This window comes from Toxorhynchites rutilus, chromosome 2 (assembly GCF_029784135.1).
Source record: "Toxorhynchites rutilus septentrionalis strain SRP chromosome 2, ASM2978413v1, whole genome shotgun sequence".
Taxonomy (NCBI): domain Eukaryota; kingdom Metazoa; phylum Arthropoda; class Insecta; order Diptera; family Culicidae; genus Toxorhynchites; species Toxorhynchites rutilus.
Genome location: NC_073745.1, coordinates 167,406,820 through 167,428,838, shown reverse-complemented (window position 1 = coordinate 167,428,838; position 22,019 = coordinate 167,406,820). Strand labels below are relative to the sequence as shown.

General features: G+C 41.2%; 1 protein-coding gene across 1 annotated transcript; it reads right to left on the bottom strand.

Moving 5' to 3' along the window:
• Window positions 1-6,731: 6,731 nt before the first annotated feature.
• LOC129768689 (uncharacterized protein K02A2.6-like) lies at window positions 6,732-20,351 on the bottom strand. The gene is made up of 4 exons (XM_055770479.1): window positions 20,196-20,351; window positions 19,946-20,105; window positions 19,677-19,869; window positions 6,732-19,554 (listed from the first exon to the last, which is right to left on the bottom strand). The coding sequence occupies exon 4, from the start codon at window positions 12,422-12,424 to the stop codon at window positions 8,462-8,464; it is 3,963 nt and encodes a 1,320-aa protein (XP_055626454.1). The 5' UTR covers window positions 12,425-19,554; window positions 19,677-19,869; window positions 19,946-20,105; window positions 20,196-20,351; the 3' UTR covers window positions 6,732-8,461.
• Between the last annotated feature and the right edge of the window lie 1,668 nt (window positions 20,352-22,019).

Sequence of the window (22,019 nt, the reverse complement as noted above, 5' to 3'; positions counted from 1 at the left end):
CCTCAATAACTGCAGTTTGAATATAGCTGACTGTTGTTTCGATATCTTCGGGAGATTCAAGAGGCTGATCGAGATCAATATTGTTGTCGATAAGCTGCTGGAATTCCACCCAATTCGCACGATGATAGTCTCGTCTACATTGTGGCCTCCTGACTACGACATTCACTCCCAATTCAACCATCACTGGGAAGTGATCCGAACTCAACTCGTTAAGGGCAATAGGATCACCGATGTGGCGATCCATGTTGGTAATGAAGAAATCAATGATGGAATGTACTCCAGAACGAGAAATTCGAGTAGGGGTTGCTGGACTAAGAATCCTGTAGTGCTGAAGATTTTTTTTTGGGGTCCGCGTGTTTTATACTCTAGCGGTACACACTCACAGGATAGAGACAAATCGGCAGACTCAGCCAAAGGGGCGAGTCCAACGAGACGAACGAATGAGCGTTAAAAGGGAGCGATGGCAAAAAAATACATTCATTACGATTTGTTCGCTCGTTGGATTCACATGCAGGCTAAAAAAGGTCCTTTTCAGGATCACAAAATTATCTTCAATCTAAAGAGTTTATTGTTTTGTTATCACTCGATATCCCCATCTTGTTCGGCTAAACATTCCTGTTTAGCGATTTGTTGCCACTCGCCACAGCTTTCACAGTTGGAAAATTTCTTCCCATCCAGCTTTGTGACATGTTGTACAGTAAATTACATTCAATGCGACGTGCCGAAGCGCCACTCAGTGTCGCATTGGAGGCGATTTTAACCTGTAATTGAACATTTGCGATGACAGTGGTACAGTGTCGACTTTCAATGTGGGGTTATATTTTGGATCTCTATGTTTACAAAAATGTCCAACTAAATAAGTCGCATTACATGTCCGTCCAATTAGCTAAATGTCGAACTAATTGTAAATTACTGTACTTTCAATCTGGAAACAATTTAAGAATTGGTGAAAATTGAATAATCAGGAAAGTCCCCAACTATCAATAAGCTCAGAACAACTGCCAAATTCACATACTCATCAGATCCTGGCAAACAAATTATGAAAAAATCAATTTGTGTTTTATAATTATTTTGGATAATGTTTTAGAAAGCATTGAACTGTATTTCCTAAACTCTTTTTTGGAAGGTTTAATGGCCCTAAAAGCGCCTTGTTGACGTAGGACTACGTCTAACCGGAAGATATAGGGGGTGAAATGGAAATCCAGGCACTGAACAAGTAGGAAAAAATGCAAGATTTGGAACGCTTATAACTAGAGCATTTCTCAATAGATCGCAAAGGTTTTTGCATCAATTGATAGGAAATATATCTACGCATCTATCATAACGAATAACATTTCATTTTTCTTGAGATAAATAATTGAATAATTGTGAAATATCAAGCCTTGTCAAAATGCACTATGTGCCCATTTTTGATTGGTCCATTTTGTGCTCCTCAAATCGTACCGACCAAAACGGGCAACCAGAGCAGCAGCGAAATAGAATGAAGCACGATTGGAAAGGAAAAAGATAAAAATGAAGTCCACCTAGCCGGCGTTATATAGTTTCGGCCGCCGAAGTGATCGAGTTGGCTGGTAGAGCTGCTCGCGACGATAAGAAAAACCGCATTCAGAACAGAACACATCAAGACAACAACAGGCAGTTGCAGCGAGTGGCGAGTGGCAAACGCAATCGCAAAACGGCATCAGGTAGCAGAAGAAAAAAGTTTGTTCTTTATACAAACTGCTTTGGTGGCAAATCCAGAACAAGGCGGCATCGAGGGCGTTCGAAATGGTTTTTTTTTCAAAACCACGAGTACTAAGTTTTCTAAATTGGAGCCATTCCATAAAACAAGGCGCTTTTCAGGGCCATTAAACCTTCCAAAAAAGAGTTTAGGAGATACAGTTCAATGCTTTCTAAAACATTATCCAAAATAATAATAAAACACAAATTGATTTTTTCATAATTTGTTTCCCAGGATCTGATGAGTATGTGAATTTGGCAGTTGTTCTGAGCTTATTGATAGTTGGGGACTTTCCTGATTATTCAATTTTCACCAATTCTTAAATTGTTTCCAGATTGAAAGTACAGTAATTTACAATTAGTTCGACATTTACTAATTGGACGGACTTATTTAGTTGGACATTTTTGTAAACATAGAGATCCAAATTATGACCCCACATTGAAAGTCGACACTGTACCACTGTCATCGTAAATGTTCAATTACAGGTTGAAATCGCCTCCAATGCGACACTGAGTGGCGCTTCGGCACGTCGCATTGAATGTAATTTACTGTAAAATATGTCACAAGCTGGATGGGAAGAAATTTTCCAACTGTGAAAGCTGTGGCGAGTGGCAAATGCAATCGCTAAACAGAAAGGTTTAGCCGAACAAGATGGGGATATCGAGTGATAACAAAACAATAAACTCTTTAGATTGAAATAATTTTGTGATCCTGAAAAGGACCCTTTTTAGCCTGCATGTGAATCCAACGAGCGAACAAATCGTAATGAATGTATTTTTTGCCATCGCTCCCTTTTAACGCTCATTCGTTCGTCTCGTTGGACTCGCCCCTCTGGCTGAGTCTGCCGATTTGTCTCTATCCTGTGAGTGTGTACCGCTAGAGTATAAAACACGCGGACCCCAAAAAAATATCTTATTTTCTTTCAAACCGTAAACCCGTGTGGTTGTACGGCATCGGCATCGTGGACGTAACAAAGGAGGACAAGTTAAGGGAAAGGCAAAGTCTCACTCGAACCGTGCAGGTCTCCAGTTCCCTGGTGGTCGCATTCACTGATTGCTCCGCAAGGGTAACTAGGCCGAACGGATTGGTGCTGGAGCACCAGTATACCTAACAGCGATTATAGAGTTTCGACCGTCGGAGTGCTCGAGTTGGCTTGCAAAGCTGCTCACGACAATCAGAAAACCCGCATCAAGAACAGAGCAGAGCGGTTCGGCGCTCATCAAGGCAACAATTAGTTTCAGTTAGTGGCAAAGTGTTTCTCCGGCACGTCGCATTAAATGTAATTTACTGAACAACATGTCACAAGCTGGATGGGAAGAAATTTTCCAACTGGGAAAGCTGTGGCGAGTGGTAAACGCAATAGCTAAACAGGAAGGTTTAACCGAACAAGATGGGAATATCGAGTGATAACAAAAACACAACACCAAAGGTTCTTTTCAGAACCATCAACATATTCATAAAGAGTAAACAGTAAACTAATCCATTTTTCAGGTAGACAGGTAGGTATTCACGAATTCAAAATAAAACAATATATTTAAAATATATATTTAACAAAAGCTGTCCCCTTTGTATAGTCCTACGTCACTCCGGTTATGTCCCCGACATTACCCACCCGTCTTTTTTATGGAATGGTTCCAATTTAGAAAACTTAGTACTCGTGGTTTTGAAAAAACCCATTTCGAACGCCCTCGATGCCGCCTTGTTCTGGATTTGCCACCAAAGCAGTTTGTATAAAGAACAAACTTTTTTCTTCTGCTACCTGATGCCGTTTTGCGAATGCGTTTGCTATTCGCCACTCGCTGCAACTGCCTGTTGTCTTGATGTCCACCGAACCGAATGTGTTCTGTTCCAAATGCGGGTTTTCTTATCGTCGCGAGCAGCTTTGCCAGCTAACTCGATCACTTCGGCGGCCGAAACTATATAACGCCGGCTAGGTGGACTGCTGCACTGGTACTAACGCGCTCGTCCTAGCTACCCTTGCGGAGAACTCCAGATCAACACGGTTCGAGCGGGATTTTGCCTTTCCCTTCACTTTTCCTCCTTTACCAGACATGGCTGCTTGGGTTGGTTTGTTGATGTGTTGTGATGGGAACCGATGTGGTGTACGGTTTGAATGAGAATGATCGTTACGGCAGCGGAGCGGGGATTTTTAAGCTGACTGGCTGGCTCGAGAATTACGCATGTGTGAGACAGCGACCAATGTTTCGTTCATTTTTTTCTTTTTCCTTTCTTTTGTGATGTTACTCAGGTGGCCCATTAGGGCAATAAAATCGCGGGTTAAAACTAAACTGTATTTAGAACGATAAAACGTGACTATATAATTCTACATCACAATACAATAACACATAATGGCTTTCTACCTCTTGACGTCAACCGAACAGACAGTCGAGGCTGTCAGCGGAGAGCCTAGTGGTTATGTTTGGTTAGGGTGGCCAGTTAACCCCAACATCTCCCTCCTTAAATTCGCTGGTAAGCGTTGAACCACTGCGGCGCTCTTCTGACACGAGAAGATCGTCGAGGGGCCTGGACCACTGGCAAAGATTCAGCTGCTGTCGTCGATGACGTCGCTGTTGAACAGGACGAATTTGTTTCGTTTGGTAACGGAAATGACTTCAAACTGGACGATACCCGATCCGATGGTTCCAATCTAAGTGGTGCGGACTCAATCCACTTCATTTTCAAGCAAATTTATGGATTTTTTCAAGCGATTTCTTGCAATAAATTCTCAGACCACCAGAGATGCCAGATTAATAGATATGTTAGTAAATTTACAGACATATCTGTAAAATACTTTTTATTTTTGTTGCAGACTTTTTGGATACAACAATATTTCACAGGTTTTTGAAAAATGAGAGACTCTATTTATCACATCAAAGATATTTGACTCATCGTATTACATTTACCCATAGTTTTAATACATAAAAAGTTTTTATATTTAGTTTATATGAATACACATGACGTTAGACCTATTTTTTGAGTAATTCATAAACACTTTGTCGCCCGGCGTAACCACAGTCGTTATGTGCGCAAACTAGAGCCTAACTGCCGGTATCACCACAGTGATTACGTGCGCAAAATAGGTCGCATTGCAGTGATGTCGTGAGCATAGTATCGCTTAGTGGCCGATGACAGTACTTCAGTATCTTTTGCATTCTGTTGGTGTTTTGTTTGGTAACAATAAATTGTATACGTCAGTGTTTTTCATTATTTCATTTGCCCTGAAATCATTGCAGGCGAAACAGACACTACGATTCTTCACGATGAAAGAAAAATTGCATTAAATGTATCTATACTATACTTTAAAATTTCATGACAGTGAGGGAACAGAGTCGAGAACTTATGAGAACTATCGATGAGATTGGTAAAACTTAACAGATTGTAATTTACCGAGAATATCAAGAACAGCCGAAGACAAACCAAGTAAACCGAATTAGCGCTGCCGCCGCTAAGCGAATAATTTTTTAGCAAACGTACGGTGCAACATGTGCGTCGCTAATTTCCTAAAAAATGACTCTCCTAGAGGGGTATCCTTTGAGCAAACGACAGTGAGTTGATTCTCAAAGCCTTAACCCTTTCGTTACGGGCGTCGTCTATTGACGACAACCACGTGACGAGCTGTGTGTACGAGCGTCGTCTTTAGACGACATGAAATTCATACTGCTCTTCGATCACACCAGCGCGATGTGCATACTTTTCGGCGCAGTACTCCGTACAGGGGTAGCACTGCGGCGGAGCACACATTTTTGAGTAATATTAAGATTGACTACAGCCGAGCGAAAATGGAAACCCACGGAGTTTTATCCCAGTCCTTGAGCATCCCTTCAACCTCGCACTGTTAGCCTATATCTATCTATATAAATGAAAATGAAAGGCCAAATCTGTTCGTAAGCAAGCCTCGAAGAAGGGATGATCCGATTTTAGACTTCTTTATTTTGTTGTATTCGTCTCTTCCCGTAGATCAATATAGTGGAGAGCAAAATCGGAAAGTTTCCGGAAAACTCAGAAGGAATGTAGGAAAATTCGGAAAAATGAATTCTCATATGACCGAAAATTACATCATGATAAGCGCGTTTAGTCCATTCAATATTTGCGCTAGCGAAGTTGATCTTTGTTCGAAAGTGGAACTGGATTTTCAGGCAATACAACGCATTCCTATATCTTTTATCTATCTATATGCATAAAAATGGAAGGCTAAATGTGTTGCTTATCCGCAAATCCGATGAAGGAAAGGTCCTTTTTGAGCTGTCTTCATTTTATTGTATTTGTGGTATTCTGCCCACAGAACAATGTTATGATGAGGAAAAGTTTCGAAATTCGTTCTATAGAATTCATATCAAAACAATAATGATATGACATATACTACATTTACTAGCTGACCCGGGACGAAGTTCGCCGGGTGAGCTAGTATGTGTATATACAGTTATTCACATTTAATGCGACATGCCGAGGCACCACTCAGTGTCGCATTGGAGGCTATTTTGACTTGTAATTAGACATTGGCGATGAGAATGATACAGTGTCGACGCCTGGTTGGGACTTTCAATTTGGGACCATAATTTAGGCCCCGAACTTGATGTTTTCAAAAACGTCCAATTAAAGGTAAAAATGCCCAATTAAACGTGTCGCATTACAGGTCTGTCAGCCATTTCATGCCAATAAAGTGGTTCTCAAGAGGAAAAATGATTTTTCGGACCACCGGTTAACTTTAAAAAATCATATCTCAATAACGAAAAAAAAGCATCTCTGAAATCGAGATATGTTATGTATAACAAACTTTCAAGAAAAGTATAAAAAAATATAGCGCCCTCTAGTTTAAAATAATAAAAAAATACAATCGATAAGTACAGAAACAAAATCCTTTTTTTTCCTTACAATTTCAATATATTATATTTTAATGAAAAGCTAGCTCATTGGCTTCAATAATTAGATATGTCGATAATCTAAATCGCTTCAATGATTCAAAAGTTATGATTTTTTGAAAAAAGTCAGTTTTGGGTAAAACTGGGGAAAAATGATTTTTCGGACCACCCTAAAATGGAAATGGTCACCCTAACGAAAAAAAAGGGTTTAATGTTTTGCGATAAAGAACAAAACTACCACTTTTCATTGAAATCTGAGAACCACTATATCGGTTTGGCATGGAATGGCTGTATATATAAAAGATGTACATATACAAAATATACAATAATATACAAAAGACAATCTAACGTGCATCGCGATGTACAAAGTATCAATGAATCTGGAAAAATTAACATTAAAAGAGATTTCTACAGATTCGCACGCTTTTACAGACATTTCCACATTTTTAACAGACTTTCTCATATGTTTACAGCATTTTTTTAAAAATCATCTGGCAACTCTTCTTTCCACTTTTCATCGAATGTTTTCAAATCACAGGAGTAAACATTTACGTGACTGTGACTTCGTTTGTTTTTATTTCGTTCGGAGAAAAATTATATCAGGGAAAGTGGACATTAAAAATGCGTTGCTCAGTGAAAGGCTGCCCGAATACGAGTGAAAATGTTCGCGTTAGCTCTTATAGCTTCGGAAACGTATTTACAGACGCACTGGGTTGATTTTTGCGGAGACGACAAACTAGTTCCGAATAAGGATTCGCGTATCAGTGGAGTAAGTACGATGTTTGAATTATTGGAAACCAAAAGTGTAGCAAACCTTTCATACACATTTTCAAGATTATTTTGATAGCGTCTTAATGCAGTGGACTGTGAAAACTGCTACTTAATCCCGCTGCGAGATACCAAAGCAGCCTTTATGCGGATTGCCCAACGTGAGAACCCAAAATCCCCCCGTGGGCGCGATGCAGACTGCCTTCATTGCAGTGATGCAGCGGGGATTTTCCATTCGCATGGAAATTCACATCACTGTAGCAGATTGAGGGACTCGTTTCATCGGAGACAAAATACAACACACACTTAAACTACTATAACTATGTACATTGTATTTTACTTAATACTATAGAAATATACATGAAATTATACAAGCACTTAAATTTCTTCTTAAATTCTGCTTCAAATTTGCTGCTGTTGCGTACACTCTGTCTTTAATCGAACTGGTGTGCTGTCCTTGTACAGCAAAAACTATCATCCAATCCGTTGGCGGAGCATGTTGGAGTGAACTAAGCGTTATTTGTAGTTTGTTGATATTCGGTCAAGTTCTGATACCTTGCAATATGAGATTCTCTTTCAGAGATGCAATGGCCAATTAAACAATTGACGGAAAAATGAAGTTCGTTCATTTTATAAGTTTAATTATTTTTGCATTTGATAACAATACCTTTTTTATAGTGTTGATTATCATAAGAAAAATAACACTCCTGATCGTTGGATCTCTTTTGACATTTCAATTGGATCTTTTTTGACAGCCGTTTTGATTCAGTCCGCACTACCTAGGTTCCAATCGGTGTTCCAGCGAGGGTGTGTCCTGAATCGGAGTACGCATTGCTGCAGGCGTGTTCACGTCGCACTCACTCAGCAGGATGTCTAGCGGTATACTTTGCTTCTTGCTTCCTTGATGGGTCATTGCACCTCGGCTCTTCAACTGGTTTATGTGAGAACGGATCAACTTCCTATTATCGACCCATACGTTATACATTACACAGCCGATCCTTTCCACTACCGTGCCTGGCGCCCAAGTCCACTTATTGTTGATGTACACTTTGGCGTAAACGGTATCCTTCGGAACGAACGACCTGGATTGAGGATTAGCATCAGTCTGCATTGGTTATGCTTGGTTGTGCGGTACACGTAGAAGTTCCAAAGATGTTCTGAGTCGACGATTGTACATCAGCTCCGCAGGTGATCTTCCATTTGGCGTATTCAGATTTGGCGTGGTTCTGTAGGTAAGTAGGAATGTATCCAATGCCATTCTGATGGAAACTTCTCCCTCCTGAATTTTCCTGACCGCCCGCTTAAAGGTGTCCACAAATCTTTCGGCTTGGCCGTTGGATTGTGGGTGGAATGGTGCTGTTGTCATGTGTTCCACTCCATTTTCAACGCAGAACTCCTTGAATTCGGCGCTTGTGAACTGCGTGCCATTATCGGACACTAAGACTTCTGGCATCCCCTTGTTGGTGAACACACTTCGTAGCAGGTTAATTGTAGCCTTCGCTGTGATGGACTTAGTCGGAAGAATTTCCGGCCATTTACTATATGCATCCACTACGATGAGATAGTACTCGCCCTCCAGTGGGCCAGCATAATCGACGTGAATTCTCTGCCATGGAACCGTGGGCTTTGGCCATGGCACTGGTGTTGCTTTTGGCGGAGATCTTGCTACGGAGGCGCAACTGTTACAAGCTCGAACGTAGCTAGTGATTTCGTCGTCCATACAAGGCCAGTAGACAAAGCTGCGCGCGATGGCCTTCATCCGTTGGACTCCTGGATGTCCCTTATGCAGTTGATTCAGGCATCGCTTTCTGTAGAGTGCTGGTATAACCAACCTGTCGCTGAACATAATACTACCTTCGACGATGGACAGCGCTTCCTGGCGGTCGTAGTAGCGCAATAACTCTTGGTCCTTGATTTCGGCACGATTTTTCGGCCATCCGTGTTTGATGAAACGGTAGACTTTCCGAAGAACTGGATCGGAATTTGTGGCTTGCTCCACCATCCGAAAACTGAGTGGAAGCTGACTGATTGTGCTGTTGGCTACAGATTTTAGGTCTTCTTCGAGGTTTGTGCAGGCTACTACAAAATCTTCATCGGGTTTGATGTGCTGATCAATTAAACGCGACAATACATCCGCATTCCCGAATTTATCCGTTGCGACATATTCCATTGAGAAGTCATAGGACAACAGTGTAAGGGCCCAGCGTTGGAGGCGATTAGCTGTATACACCGGTATACCCTTCTTTGATCCGAAGATCCGCAATAGTGGAGCATGATCCGTTTGTAGACGAAACCGTCTGCCGAAGATGAATTTGTGAAACTTAGTTACCGCAAATACAATTGCTAATCCTTCACGGTCTGGTTGCGAGTACTTTTGTTCGGTGGATGTTAGTGCTCGCGAAGCATGCTGTATCACCTTCATTTTGCCATCCGGGTACTTGTGGCTGATAGTAGCTCCGATGCCGATTGATGATGCATCAGCTGCTACAACAATTTCTCGTTGTGGATCATAGTGTGCCAACAGAAGATCAGAAGACAGAATCGCTTTAAAGTCGTCGAAAGCCTTTTGACACTCTTTTGTCCACTTGAAGGGTGACGATGTCTTGAGGAGTTCGTCTAACGGGTATCTCAGTGAGCGCATATTCGGGACAAACTTGCCGTAATAATTCACGGCTCCCAGGAATGAACGGACACCGGTCAGACCGCGAGGAGGAGGCATGTCCTGGATTGCCTTGATTTTATTCGGATCCGGGCGAAGTCCGTCTTTATCGAGCAAAAGGCCCAAATATCCGAGTTGTTCCCGTCCAAAAGAGCACTTTTCTGGTCGAATCGTAAACCCGAATTCTTGAATGCGCTGAAGTACTGCGTGCAAGTTTTGCTGATGTTCTTCAGGGGTCCTACCACCGACGACAACATCATCCAGATAGCCCGACGTGAAGCTAAGTCCTGTCAACATGATGTCTATCATTTGCTGGAATGCGCCAGGAGCTGCCTTCACTCCGGGAGGGAGCCTGTTATATTGGTACAAGCCCCGATGAGTATTAACGGTGAGTAGTTTCCGACTGCTTTCGTCGACCTCCATTTGCAGAAAAGCGTCTGATAAGTCGATCTGGCTGAAAACTGTACAGCCAGTCAACTTCGAGAAAATGTCCTGTGGCAAGGGTAGCGGGTACTGATGCGGTAGTAGGCGATCGTTTAGACCGGTAGAATAATCGCCACATATACGGATACTACCATTTGATTTTCTCACCACGACAATTGGAGCCGCCCACTCCGAGAAATCTACAGGAGAGATTATGTTCAGGCCTTCTAGACGATTTAGCTCTGCATCGACGATGGGTAGCATCGCATAGGAGACTGGTCGTTTAGGTCGAAAAACTGGTTTGCATGCCTCCTTGAGTGCCAAACTAACTTTTGTCTTGGTGCAGAGTCCCAGAGTTGAACTGAATAGTCTGGGATAGTCCCTCTGCAATGAAGCTGCATCGATTGGTCCCTCACCGCTAACGAGATTGCAGAATTTGTTCATCGGTAAAGACCAGAGGTTCAGCTTGTCGATAAAATCGATTCCCAGAAGATTCAAGGAGTTATTAGAAACGTAAATATGACCAGTACTCACGGACTCGTTTAGAGAAACTGTGCAAGAGAACTCAAATTCGAGACGAAGGTCCTCTCCTGATGCAGTTTTGGCACTTTGAACTGTCGGCACTGCCGCTGGCCTACCGATTCTCTCCCATATCTGCTTCGACACAATCGTGATGTCTGATGCTGTGTCTAATTGAAGACGAACCGGAATATCGTTCAGCTTCACCCAAACGAAACGCCGCTTGCCTTGCACACTGTTGACGGACACCACGGTTTTGGTGGAAAACTGCTTATTGTAGGGTTTTCTTCTCTTCGCTGATCTCTTGGCACTGGAGCAATATCCTTCTTTGTGCCCCGACTGATTGCAGGACGAGCACTTGTGGTTGATGAAGCTACATTCTTTTGCGTAGTGCATCGCACCACAATTCCAGCAAGGTGATGCCGGACCACTCTTCCGCTGCTGATGCTGTTGCTGTTGGTAACTACGCTGATTGTCGAACGGCTTCTTGAATGTCTTCCGGTGTTGCTGGTTTCCCTTGATGGCTTGAACTGTAGAGGGAACCGGATTCTCAATCATGGCTGTATCACTTTTGAGGTTCATCAACCGTTGACATTCATCGATGAGCGTGTCCAGGGTGGCATTATTGCTATCCTCGATCTTGGAAAGCAGTCTCATTCGCACTTCCGAATCGCGCTCGGATTTAAGGCCACAAACAAACATTAGGCATTTGAACTGTGCTTCTGACATCTTGGACAGTTCAAATTCCACACACATCTTGTTCACCCGGCAGGCGTACGACACATAATCCTCCGTGGGTGATTTCGTGATGGTGAGTGTGGAGTACCGCTTTTTCACTGCTGACTCCTTTGTACCGAATAGACCTCGTAACTTCTCCACTGTTTCCAAAAACGAGAAATTTTTCGGTGTGTTTGGCAGGATGTAGCTGACATATCGATAATGTTCCTGAGTTCCCAACCGACGGAGAAGCAATCGTACCTTTGCACTGTCGTCTATTCGTTCCGCATCTTTCGCGAACAGGTCTTCATATCTCGCAAACCACGAACCAAATGTGGAATGAGTTTCTGGGTCGTACAGAAACTCTTTAATGTTTGCAGCCAACGAGTCCAGGATGATTTCCGGATTGGGAGGAACGTTCACTTGGATGGATTGCATCGCGCTCCGAAAGATTTCCTGCTGCTGCTGGAAAGCTCCCTGTTGTTGTTGCTGTTGCGACTCTCGCTGCTGCTGAAGGAGCTGGTTGGTTATGGCTTGCTGATGCTGCAGTTGCTGCAATATTTGCAGAATGAGGGCATCGTGTGGAAGGCCAAGCTGCGGTTGATTGTGGAGAGGTGCTGGATGTTGCTGAGGCGGTAAAGGATGCTGCTGTTGATGCGGAGGAAGCTGTTGCTGCGGTGGAGGATGCTGCTGCTGGTGATGCCCATTCTGGCCCTGTCCGAGTGAATTGACTCCCGAAGCTTGCTGCTGCTCCTCCATTACGCTATATGTGCGCTTTCTCCTCTTCCTTGGAGGCGTCGTGGTGGTGGTGAATTTTCGGACGCGTTTTCGCTACTCGAAAACGCAGAAACCGACAAAAAAAAAAAACGTTTACACTCGTCGCCACTTTTGTGATGTTACTCAGGTGGCCCATTAGGGCAATAAAATCGCGGGTTAAAACTAAACTGTATTTAGAACGATAAAACGTGACTATATAATTCTACATCACAATACAATAACACATAATGGCTTTCTACCTCTTGACGTCAACCGAACAGACAGTCGAGGCTGTCAGCGGAGAGCCTAGTGGTTATGTTTGGTTAGGGTGGCCAGTTAACCCCAACACTTTCCAATCGTGCTTCATTCTATTTCGCTGCTGCTCTGGTTGCCCGTTTTGGTCGGTACGATTTGAGGAGCACAAAATGGACCAATCAAAAATAGGCACATAGTGCATTTTGACAATGCTTGATATTTTACAATTATTTAATTATTTATCTCAAGAAAAATGAAATGTTATTCGTTATGATAGATGCGTAGATATATTTCCTATCATCTCTTGAGAAATGCTCGAGTTATAAGCGTTCCAAATCTTGCATTTTTTCCTACTTGTTCAGTGTCTAGATTTCCATTTCACCTCCTATATCTTCCGGTTAGACGTAGTCCTACGTCAAAAGTTATTTTTAGTACCCACTCCTGGAGATATAGGTTGTACTAAATTACTCGCATACTCTATTGAAATCAAAGATGAATTTCGAAACCAACCTCCAATACGGAAAAACCCATACCCATGGAGCCCTGAAACACAACGTAAAATCCATCGAGCATTAGATAACATGATCAGAGACGATATTGTTGAATCATCACGATCAGAATGGGCACAACCTGTGGTCCCAGTTGCGAAGCGAGGTAGCGATGATGTGAGGCTATGTCTCGATGCAAGGAAATTAAACGAGCGTACGAAACGTGATGCTTATCCACTTCCTCATCAAAATCGCATTTTATGTCGATTGGGATCATTCAAGTATTTAACAACCATTGACCTTAGTCAAGCATTTCTTCAAATTCCCCTTAGCGTAGAATCTCGTCCATATACAGCCTTTTCGATCCCTGGACGAGGACTTTTCCAGTTCAAAAGATTGCCATTCGGACTAATGAATAGTCCTGCGACATTGAGCAAATTAATGGACAGAGTATTGGGATTTGGAGAACTCGAACCCAATATTTTTGTATACTTGGATGACATTGTTGTCGCTAGTAGAACCTTCCAAGAACACATCAAAAATTTAAAAGAGCTAGCTAAACGTTTGCGAATTGCAGACTTACGAATAAAATTAGAGAAGTCCAAATTTTGATTGGCCGGAATTGCCTTGTTTGGGACACATCCTATCCAAAGACGGTATAAGACCCAATCCCGCTTGCTGCTGCTCCTCCATTACGCTATATGTGCGCTTTCTCCTCTTCCTTGGAGGCGTCGTGGTGGTGGTGAATTTTCGGACGCGTTTTCGCTACTCGAAACCGGAGAACCCGACAAAAAAAAAAACGTTTACACTCGTCGCCACTTTTGTGATGTTACTCAGGTGGCCCATTAGGGCAATAAAATCGCGGGTTAAAACTAAACTGTATTTAGAACGATAAAACGTGACTATATAATTCTACATCACAATACAATAACACATAATGGCTTTCTACCTCTTGACGTCAACCGAACAGACAGTCGAGGCTGTCAGCGGAGAGCCTAGTGGTTATGTTTGGTTAGGGTGGCCAGTTAACCCCAACACTTTCCAATCGTGCTTCATTCCATTTCGCTGCTGCTCTGGTTGCCCGTTTTGGTCGGTACGATTTGAGGAGCACAAAATGGACCAATCAAAAATAGGCACATAGTGCATTTTGACAATGCTTGATATTTTACAATTATTCAATTATTTATCTCAAGAAAAATGAAATGTTATTCGTTATGATAGATGCGTAGATATATTTCCTATCATCTATTGAGAAATGCTCGAGTTATAAGCGTTCCAAATCTTGCATTTTTTCCTACTTGTTCAGTGTCTAGATTTCCATTTCACCCCCTATATCTTCCGGTTAGACGTAGTCCTACGTCAAAAGTTATTTTTAGTACCCACTCCTGGAGATATAGGTTGTACTAAATTACTCGCATACTCTATTGAAATCAAAGATGAATTTCGAAACCAACCTCCAATACGGAAAAACCCATACCCATGGAGCCCTGAAACACAACGTAAAATCCATCGAGCATTAGATAACATGATCAGAGACGATATTGTTGAATCATCACGATCAGAATGGGCACAACCTGTGGTCCCAGTTGCGAAGCGAGGTAGCGATGATGTGAGGCTATGTCTCGATGCAAGGAAATTAAACGAGCGTACGAAACGTTATGCTTATCCACTTCCTCATCAAAATCGCATTTTATGTCGATTGGGATCATTCAAGTATTTAACAACCATTGACCTTAGTCAAGCATTTCTTCAAATTCCCCTTAGCGTAGAATCTCGTCCATATACAGCCTTTTCGATCCCTGGACGAGGACTTTTCCAGTTCAAAAGATTGCCATTCGGACTAATGAATAGTCCTGCGACATTGAGCAAATTAATGGACAGAGTATTGGGATTTGGAGAACTCGAACCCAATATTTTTGTATACTTGGATGACATTGTTGTCGCTAGTAGAACCTTCCAAGAACACATCAAAAATTTAAAAGAGCTAGCTAAACGTTTGCGAATTGCAGACTTACGAATAAAATTAGAGAAGTCCAAATTTTGATTGGCCGGAATTGCCTTGTTTGGGACACATCCTATCCAAAGACGGTATAAGACCCAATCCCGCTTGCTGCTGCTCCTCCATTACGCTATATGTGCGCTTTCTCCTCTTCCTTGGAGGCGTCGTGGTGGTGGTGAATTTTCGGACGCGTTTTCGCTACTCGAAACCGGAGAACCCAACAAAAAAAAAAAAACGTTTACACTCGTCGCCACTTTTGTGATGTTACTCAGGTGGCCCATTAGGGCAATAAAATCGCGGGTTAAAACTAAACTGTATTTAGAACGATAAAACGTGACTATATAATTCTACATCACAATACAATAACACATAATGGCTTTCTACCTCTTGACGTCAACCGAACAGACAGTCGAGGCTGTCAGCGGAGAGCCTAGTGGTTATGTTTGGTTAGGGTGGCCAGTTAACCCCAACACTTTCCAATCGTGCTTCATTCTATTTCGCTGCTGCTCTGGTTGCCCGTTTTGGTCGGTACGATTTGAGGAGCACAAAATGGACCAATCAAAAATAGGCACATAGTGCATTTTGACAATGCTTGATATTTTACAATTATTCAATTATTTATCTCAAGAAAAATGAAATGTTATTCGTTATGATAGATGCGTAGATATATTTCCTATCATCTATTGAGAAATGCTCGAGTTATAAGCGTTCCAAATCTTGCATTTTTTCCTATATGTTCAGTGTCTAGATTTCCATTTCACCCCCTATATCTTCCGGTTAGACATAGTCCTACGTCAAAAGTTATTTTTAGTACCCACTCCTGGAGATATAGGTTGTACTAAATTACTCGCATACTCTATTGAAATCAAAGATGAATTTCAAAACCAACCTCCAATACGGAAAAACCCATACCCATGGAGCCCTGAAACACAACGTAAAATCCATCGAGCATTAGATAACATGATCAGAGACGATATTGTTGAATCATCACGATCAGAATGGGCACAACCTGTGGTCCCAGTTGCGAAGCGAGGTAGCGATGATGTGAGGCTATGTCTCGATGCAAGGAAATTAAACGAGCGTACGAAACGTGATGCTTATCCACTTCCTCATCAAAATCGCATTTTATGTCGATTGGGATCATTCAAGTATTTAACAACCATTGACCTTAGTCAAGCATTTCTTCAAATTCCCCTTAGCGTAGAATCTCGTCCATATACAGCCTTTTCGATCCCTGGACGAGGACTTTTCCAGTTCAAAAGATTGCCATTCGGACTAATGAATAGTCCTGCGACATTGAGCAAATTAATGGACAGAGTATTGGGATTTGGAGAACTCGAACCCAATATTTTTGTATACTTGGATGACATTGTTGTCGCTAGTAGAACCTTCCAAGAACACATCAAAAATTTAAAAGAGCTAGCTAAACGTTTGCGAATTGCAGACTTACGAATAAAATTAGAGAAGTCCAAATTTTGATTGGCCGGAATTGCCTTGTTTGGGACACATCCTATCCAAAGACGGTATAAGACCCAATCCCGATCGCGTACACGCGATTGTTGCGTATGAGGTGCCCAAATCCGTTCGTGCACTACGCAGATTCCCAGCAAACATTAAATCGTATAATTTTGCACGTACCAAGTCTTACAAGAAATCCGAATAAATCATAATCGCATATAATATCAATCAAAGTATGTATCGTGTATATTTTAAATCGCATGCATGCTGAATAAAATCATGAAACAGTAATCATATTAGATCCTAATAAAGAACATATTACATCATATTGAAATGTCAATGAAATGCTGATGCTCTCGAAAGTTTTAACCGCTGTTGAATTAAATTTCAGATAGCCGCGCGAGATAGCTGGTGGATGATAATCCAGACGACCGGAGTTCGAACCCACATCGGAGCAGTTTCCACCTGATGTTTGATCTGTGTCATTTTAAACATTCATATTCCACTCCCAACATAAGTCAATCAATCAACTATTATTTCTACGAACATAAATACTCATATATAAAAATGGCGATTCGAGAGGTTATAATAAACATTTCACGAAAATATTTTGCGCCATTTGTTTTTTTCTATGTCTGTAATAAATCGTATATGAGTATGGCAAAAGTCGTATTTGGTGCTTTGACAATTCATGAATATATTCATATTAGATCGCAATTCAATTCCAACATAATCGCTATTATAGCCGGTCAAAGTTGCATATTCATCCAAACAAATTCGGTAAGCATTTGCCATGTATGTATATGGCCTCCACTTTTGCATGCATATGCCAGTTAGGCGCATTATATGCCAACCAAATTTTAGGGCATATGATGTTATATATACGCTTGTTATGCGATTTAATGTTTGCTGGGTTCCTCGGTATGGTCAATTATTACCGACGGTTCATTGACCAATTTAGTGCACTTACCGTTCCGCTCACTGATTTGATCAAAAACCGACCAAAGACAGTGACGTGGACGAATGAAGCCGATAAGTCATTCCGAGCCATACCACTCTGAAAAATTGAAAGGAGCTGAACTCAATTACCATGCCGCAGAAAAGGAAGGGTTGGCAGCTCTCAGATGTATAGATAAATTTCGGTGACTGACTCGTCAGCCTTGACCTTCATAATGCGTTCGAAGTGGAGGACGTCCTCTAGATTGTCGCGGTGGAGCATCGAACTTCAGCAGTACGATATGGTGCTCAAACACCGTAAAGGGAAAGAGAACGGTGTTTGAGCACCAGACGCTTTGTCAAGGTCAATGGAGATCTCAGAGATAGAAACCAGAGATGATTGGTACTCTCGACTGTTCATTTCAATTCAGCGTGAACCCGAGAAGTACATGGACTTTAAACTTGAAAAGGGAAAGCTTTATAAGCTTGTTTCCTCGCAATCTGATGTTTTAGATTACACCTTTGATTGGAAATTGTGTGTTCCAGAATCGTCACGCAAGGACATTCTGATGAAAGAACATGATAATTCATTCCATATTGGATATGAAAAAACGGTTGAGAAAATCAAAAAGCGTTATTATTGGCCACGTATGGCCGCGGACATAAAGAAATATGTACTCAATTGCGATATTTGCAAACGGATCAAGCATTCGACAACGTCTGTTGTTCCCGAAATGAGCAACCAGCGTGTTACGACCAGACCTTTTCAGATCCTAACAATGGATTACATCCAATCTCTCCCGAGAAGTGCTCGAGGCAATACCCATTTGCTTGTTCTCATGGACGTATTTTCAAAATACTGTCTTCTGATTCCTGTTCGGAAAATTTCTTCAAGCAGCGTTTGTGAAAACGTTGAACAGTTGTGGTTCAGACGGTTGTCTGTTCCCCAATTTATAATAACCGATAATGCAACATTTCTATCCAAAGAATTTCAAGAAATGCTCAATAAATATGAAATTCAACATTGGGCCAGTGCGAGGCATCATAGCCAAGCAAACCCCACAGAACGACTAAACCGCACGATCAATGCGATGATTAGGAGCTACGTACGGGAAAATCAAAGAGTATGGGATACGAAAATATCTGAAGTGGAATTTGTGTTGAATAACACAATCCACTCTACTACAAAATATACACCTTATCGAGTGATCTTCGGACACGAAATCGTGACGAAAGGAACCGAACATCTACTACAAGATGAAGATGATTACTCTCCAGAGGAGAGATTAAAGCGATTGAAAACAATCAGTAAAACTGTTTACGAAAATGTGATTATTCATTTAAAGCGAGCTAACGAGACTACTAGAAAGAAATATGATTTAAGACATAAGCCACGACATCGAGCATGTTGTCTGGTCGTGTATCCGGTTCCATACTGCTCGCTCTCAGCTCTCTAGAGCACTGAGAGCATAAGGCAGACAATCGGAGATCCCCGTCCGGGATATCTTAGGTAGCCGTGATCCTGATCTTCTGCTTCATCTATACCTGTTCCTCAGAAACGCAGATGTCAACGTTTAATGATGTTTCCTTCGTTGTGTCCCCGTTTTATATCCCTCCTATCCGATCGATAAACTTTTACTTAGCCGCGGCAATACATACACACACTTTTTACAGATACACGGGCCAAAGGTTGTGCAGTCCACTGATCATTCAACAAGAGCCAAAGGTTGTACCGCTCATGACAACTCTACATGAACTGATGATTGCGCCGGTTAGTGACCATTCTATCCTGGATTCCTCGAGTCGAGAAAGACGCACCACGCTAGATATAAGGTACAGACTAGGGGGGGCGTTGCTGATTAAGGGTTAGCTGCATCCCAATAGGAAGTATCCCGTGTCGGGCACACGTACAGAGCATTGGAGACAGCAACATCCGAATTACGAAAACACTTGTAATACTAACCTCGAGCCAACCGCGAGTAATCGGTTACATATTACTAAAATAGATAATAAGAAAAATTGTCAAAGTATTGAACTCCCGGCCCCGTGAGGCTAACGCCATATGAGCCTTGATAAAAATATATGTTTTGGAAAAAAAAAAAAAATAAGCGCTACTCACCGATTTTCGATATAGGTCAACGTGTCTATAAAAGGACTTTCCGTCAATCCTCAGCTAGGGATAATTTCAACGCCAAATTAGGGGAAGTGTATGAACCCTGCGTTATTCTTTCTCGAAAAGGATCCAGTTCCTATGAAGTTGCAGATCTTAAAGGGAGAAACCTCGGTGTTTTCTCAGCAAGTGATTTAAAAGCCTGAAAATGAAATGAATAATTTATTTTTCCGCCATGTAGCGTGTGTAGAATTATGAGCCGAATCTCAAAACTATACCCGTGGTAATTTATCTCTCGTGGATATTTGCTGATTCGACTCAGTTAAACAAATATTGCCCAGCAAACCGGGAAATAATGGAAATAGGAATAATATAGAACATTTTTATAGGCATATTGGTGTCCTCCATTCAAGCGTAAGGTGCGCATAAATCCGGAATCTGAAAAATTAAGAAAATATTAAACCTATTATATAATTAATTTCAATAGAATAATTTTACTTTGCTAAATAATGTAATATGTAACCTTACCGTCCATATATGATTATCAAAAAAATCTAATCGTTGTGGTACCAATAGTAGAGCAGTAATGCTAGGAATGAACGCGTACCAGCCATAGTTAATTAGACGACGCGATAGACAAATCTTCGATAGCACTGCCTCGATACAATAGAACTAACGCCATCACACACACTTTTACAATATCCAAGGACGTAGCCTTCAAGGTCGTCTGGGATATGGGTGATTTAAAATGAAGTGAAGTATTGTGATCAACTTACGATCAGCACACTAACCTGATAAATTTTCAACAACTCATAAATACAGAAGTTGATTTGCTTCTGTTTACGAATTACTCGAATAAAATTTTGAGATGAACCATTACGAAATGATCTTTGGCCAATAATTTCATAAATCTGGATAGCATACGTTCTCACAGACGCGCGTATAATTGATTTGTAAACCGAACCGAATCGCATGAATCCATAGCTAACCGTATCCGTATTGCTCTAGTACGTCGCGGTTGTGTAATAGATTGTCTATTGCTCTCCAGTAATTAAACTCTGAGAACGGACTCCGCGTGTGATAATAAACTATATTGCACCGATTAAAAGTTCATGATCTACATGACTTAATGATTATCATATTTTGTACCGGTACAATGAAAGACAATTCATATTAAATATTTGTTATACTTATTTATTTTGTTATGTATCAACGTAATAGTTATATAATTCTGTTCTGCATATAATTTATTTATTATTCTCATGTCTCTTAGTTAAGTTAAAAGGAGTTTGCTACTATTGTTATACTTGTCTTAATTTTTGTCTTATTTGTTTATTTGTCAGCTGATTGTTCGTTTTTTTTTTTTGCTATTAGTACTGAAGATTGTTTTACTTGTTTAGTAATTGATGATTACTGGTACAGGTGCGGCACTGTAATGATTATTAGAGGTTTTCCTTTAAAAAAAAATTATTAATTTCAATAAAAAAAAATTTCACTCGAGCGGTGCGGTAGTGTGACAAGTCACTTGTTGGGTCTTGCTGCCTGTTGAAGCTTGCCCCGCCCTTGGTATTGATTAAGAACAAAAAAAGGAGAAAACACACATTTATAGAAAAAATAGCTAAATAGGGTCCTTCGCATAAAATTTAAAAACATATACTTATTTCCTAAACTATATTTCGATAAATAAAACCTAAAAAAATTGAAATGAATTTAATCTTTCATTTCAATTTTTTTAGGTTTTATTTATCGAAATATAGTTTAGGAAATAAGTATATAAATAGCTATTTAAGGGTTAAAAGAAAGACGGCACATAGTCATACACAACACGAATTAAGGATTATATACAGCACACACAACATTACACGACACATTAAAACATCGCTGCGGTTGGTATTGCTGAAGGCGATGAAAACCAACCCAGATTTGGCGGGTCGTAGAGGTTCCGGTTGGAGCGAGTCGGGACTTGTCTGATCCACGCGATAGAGACTAGACGTGTCCTCAATTACCAACGGGAAGTAAATCCGCGACGATTCGGTGGAACGGTAGTTTCTACGAAGTCCTTTCATAAAGAAGGAAGTATCATTCCGCACAAGCCTAAACTAACTGTCAACTGTGGTAAACATGAAGTGGGAGTAATATCGGCGCATAGATAAAAACCAAAATTACCGTGGTAATTCATCGTAACAACTCCAAGTTTACTTTTTTCTAAGAAAGAACGAATCGACGAAAGTGTGACATCGTAATCCAGTTACTACATCATTGTTATCGACAACAAATTGATCTTATACAATCGATCGCTCCGGTAGTTTGCAAGCGCATTGAAGCTACTTCAATAGATTGTCGCCGTTCGTT

What these genes read in the sequence shown, in the direction of transcription:
- LOC129768689 (XM_055770479.1), bottom strand. Translation starts at nt 12,424, where the DNA reads ATGGAGGAGCAGCAGCAAGCTTCGGGAGTCAATTCACTCGGACAGGGC.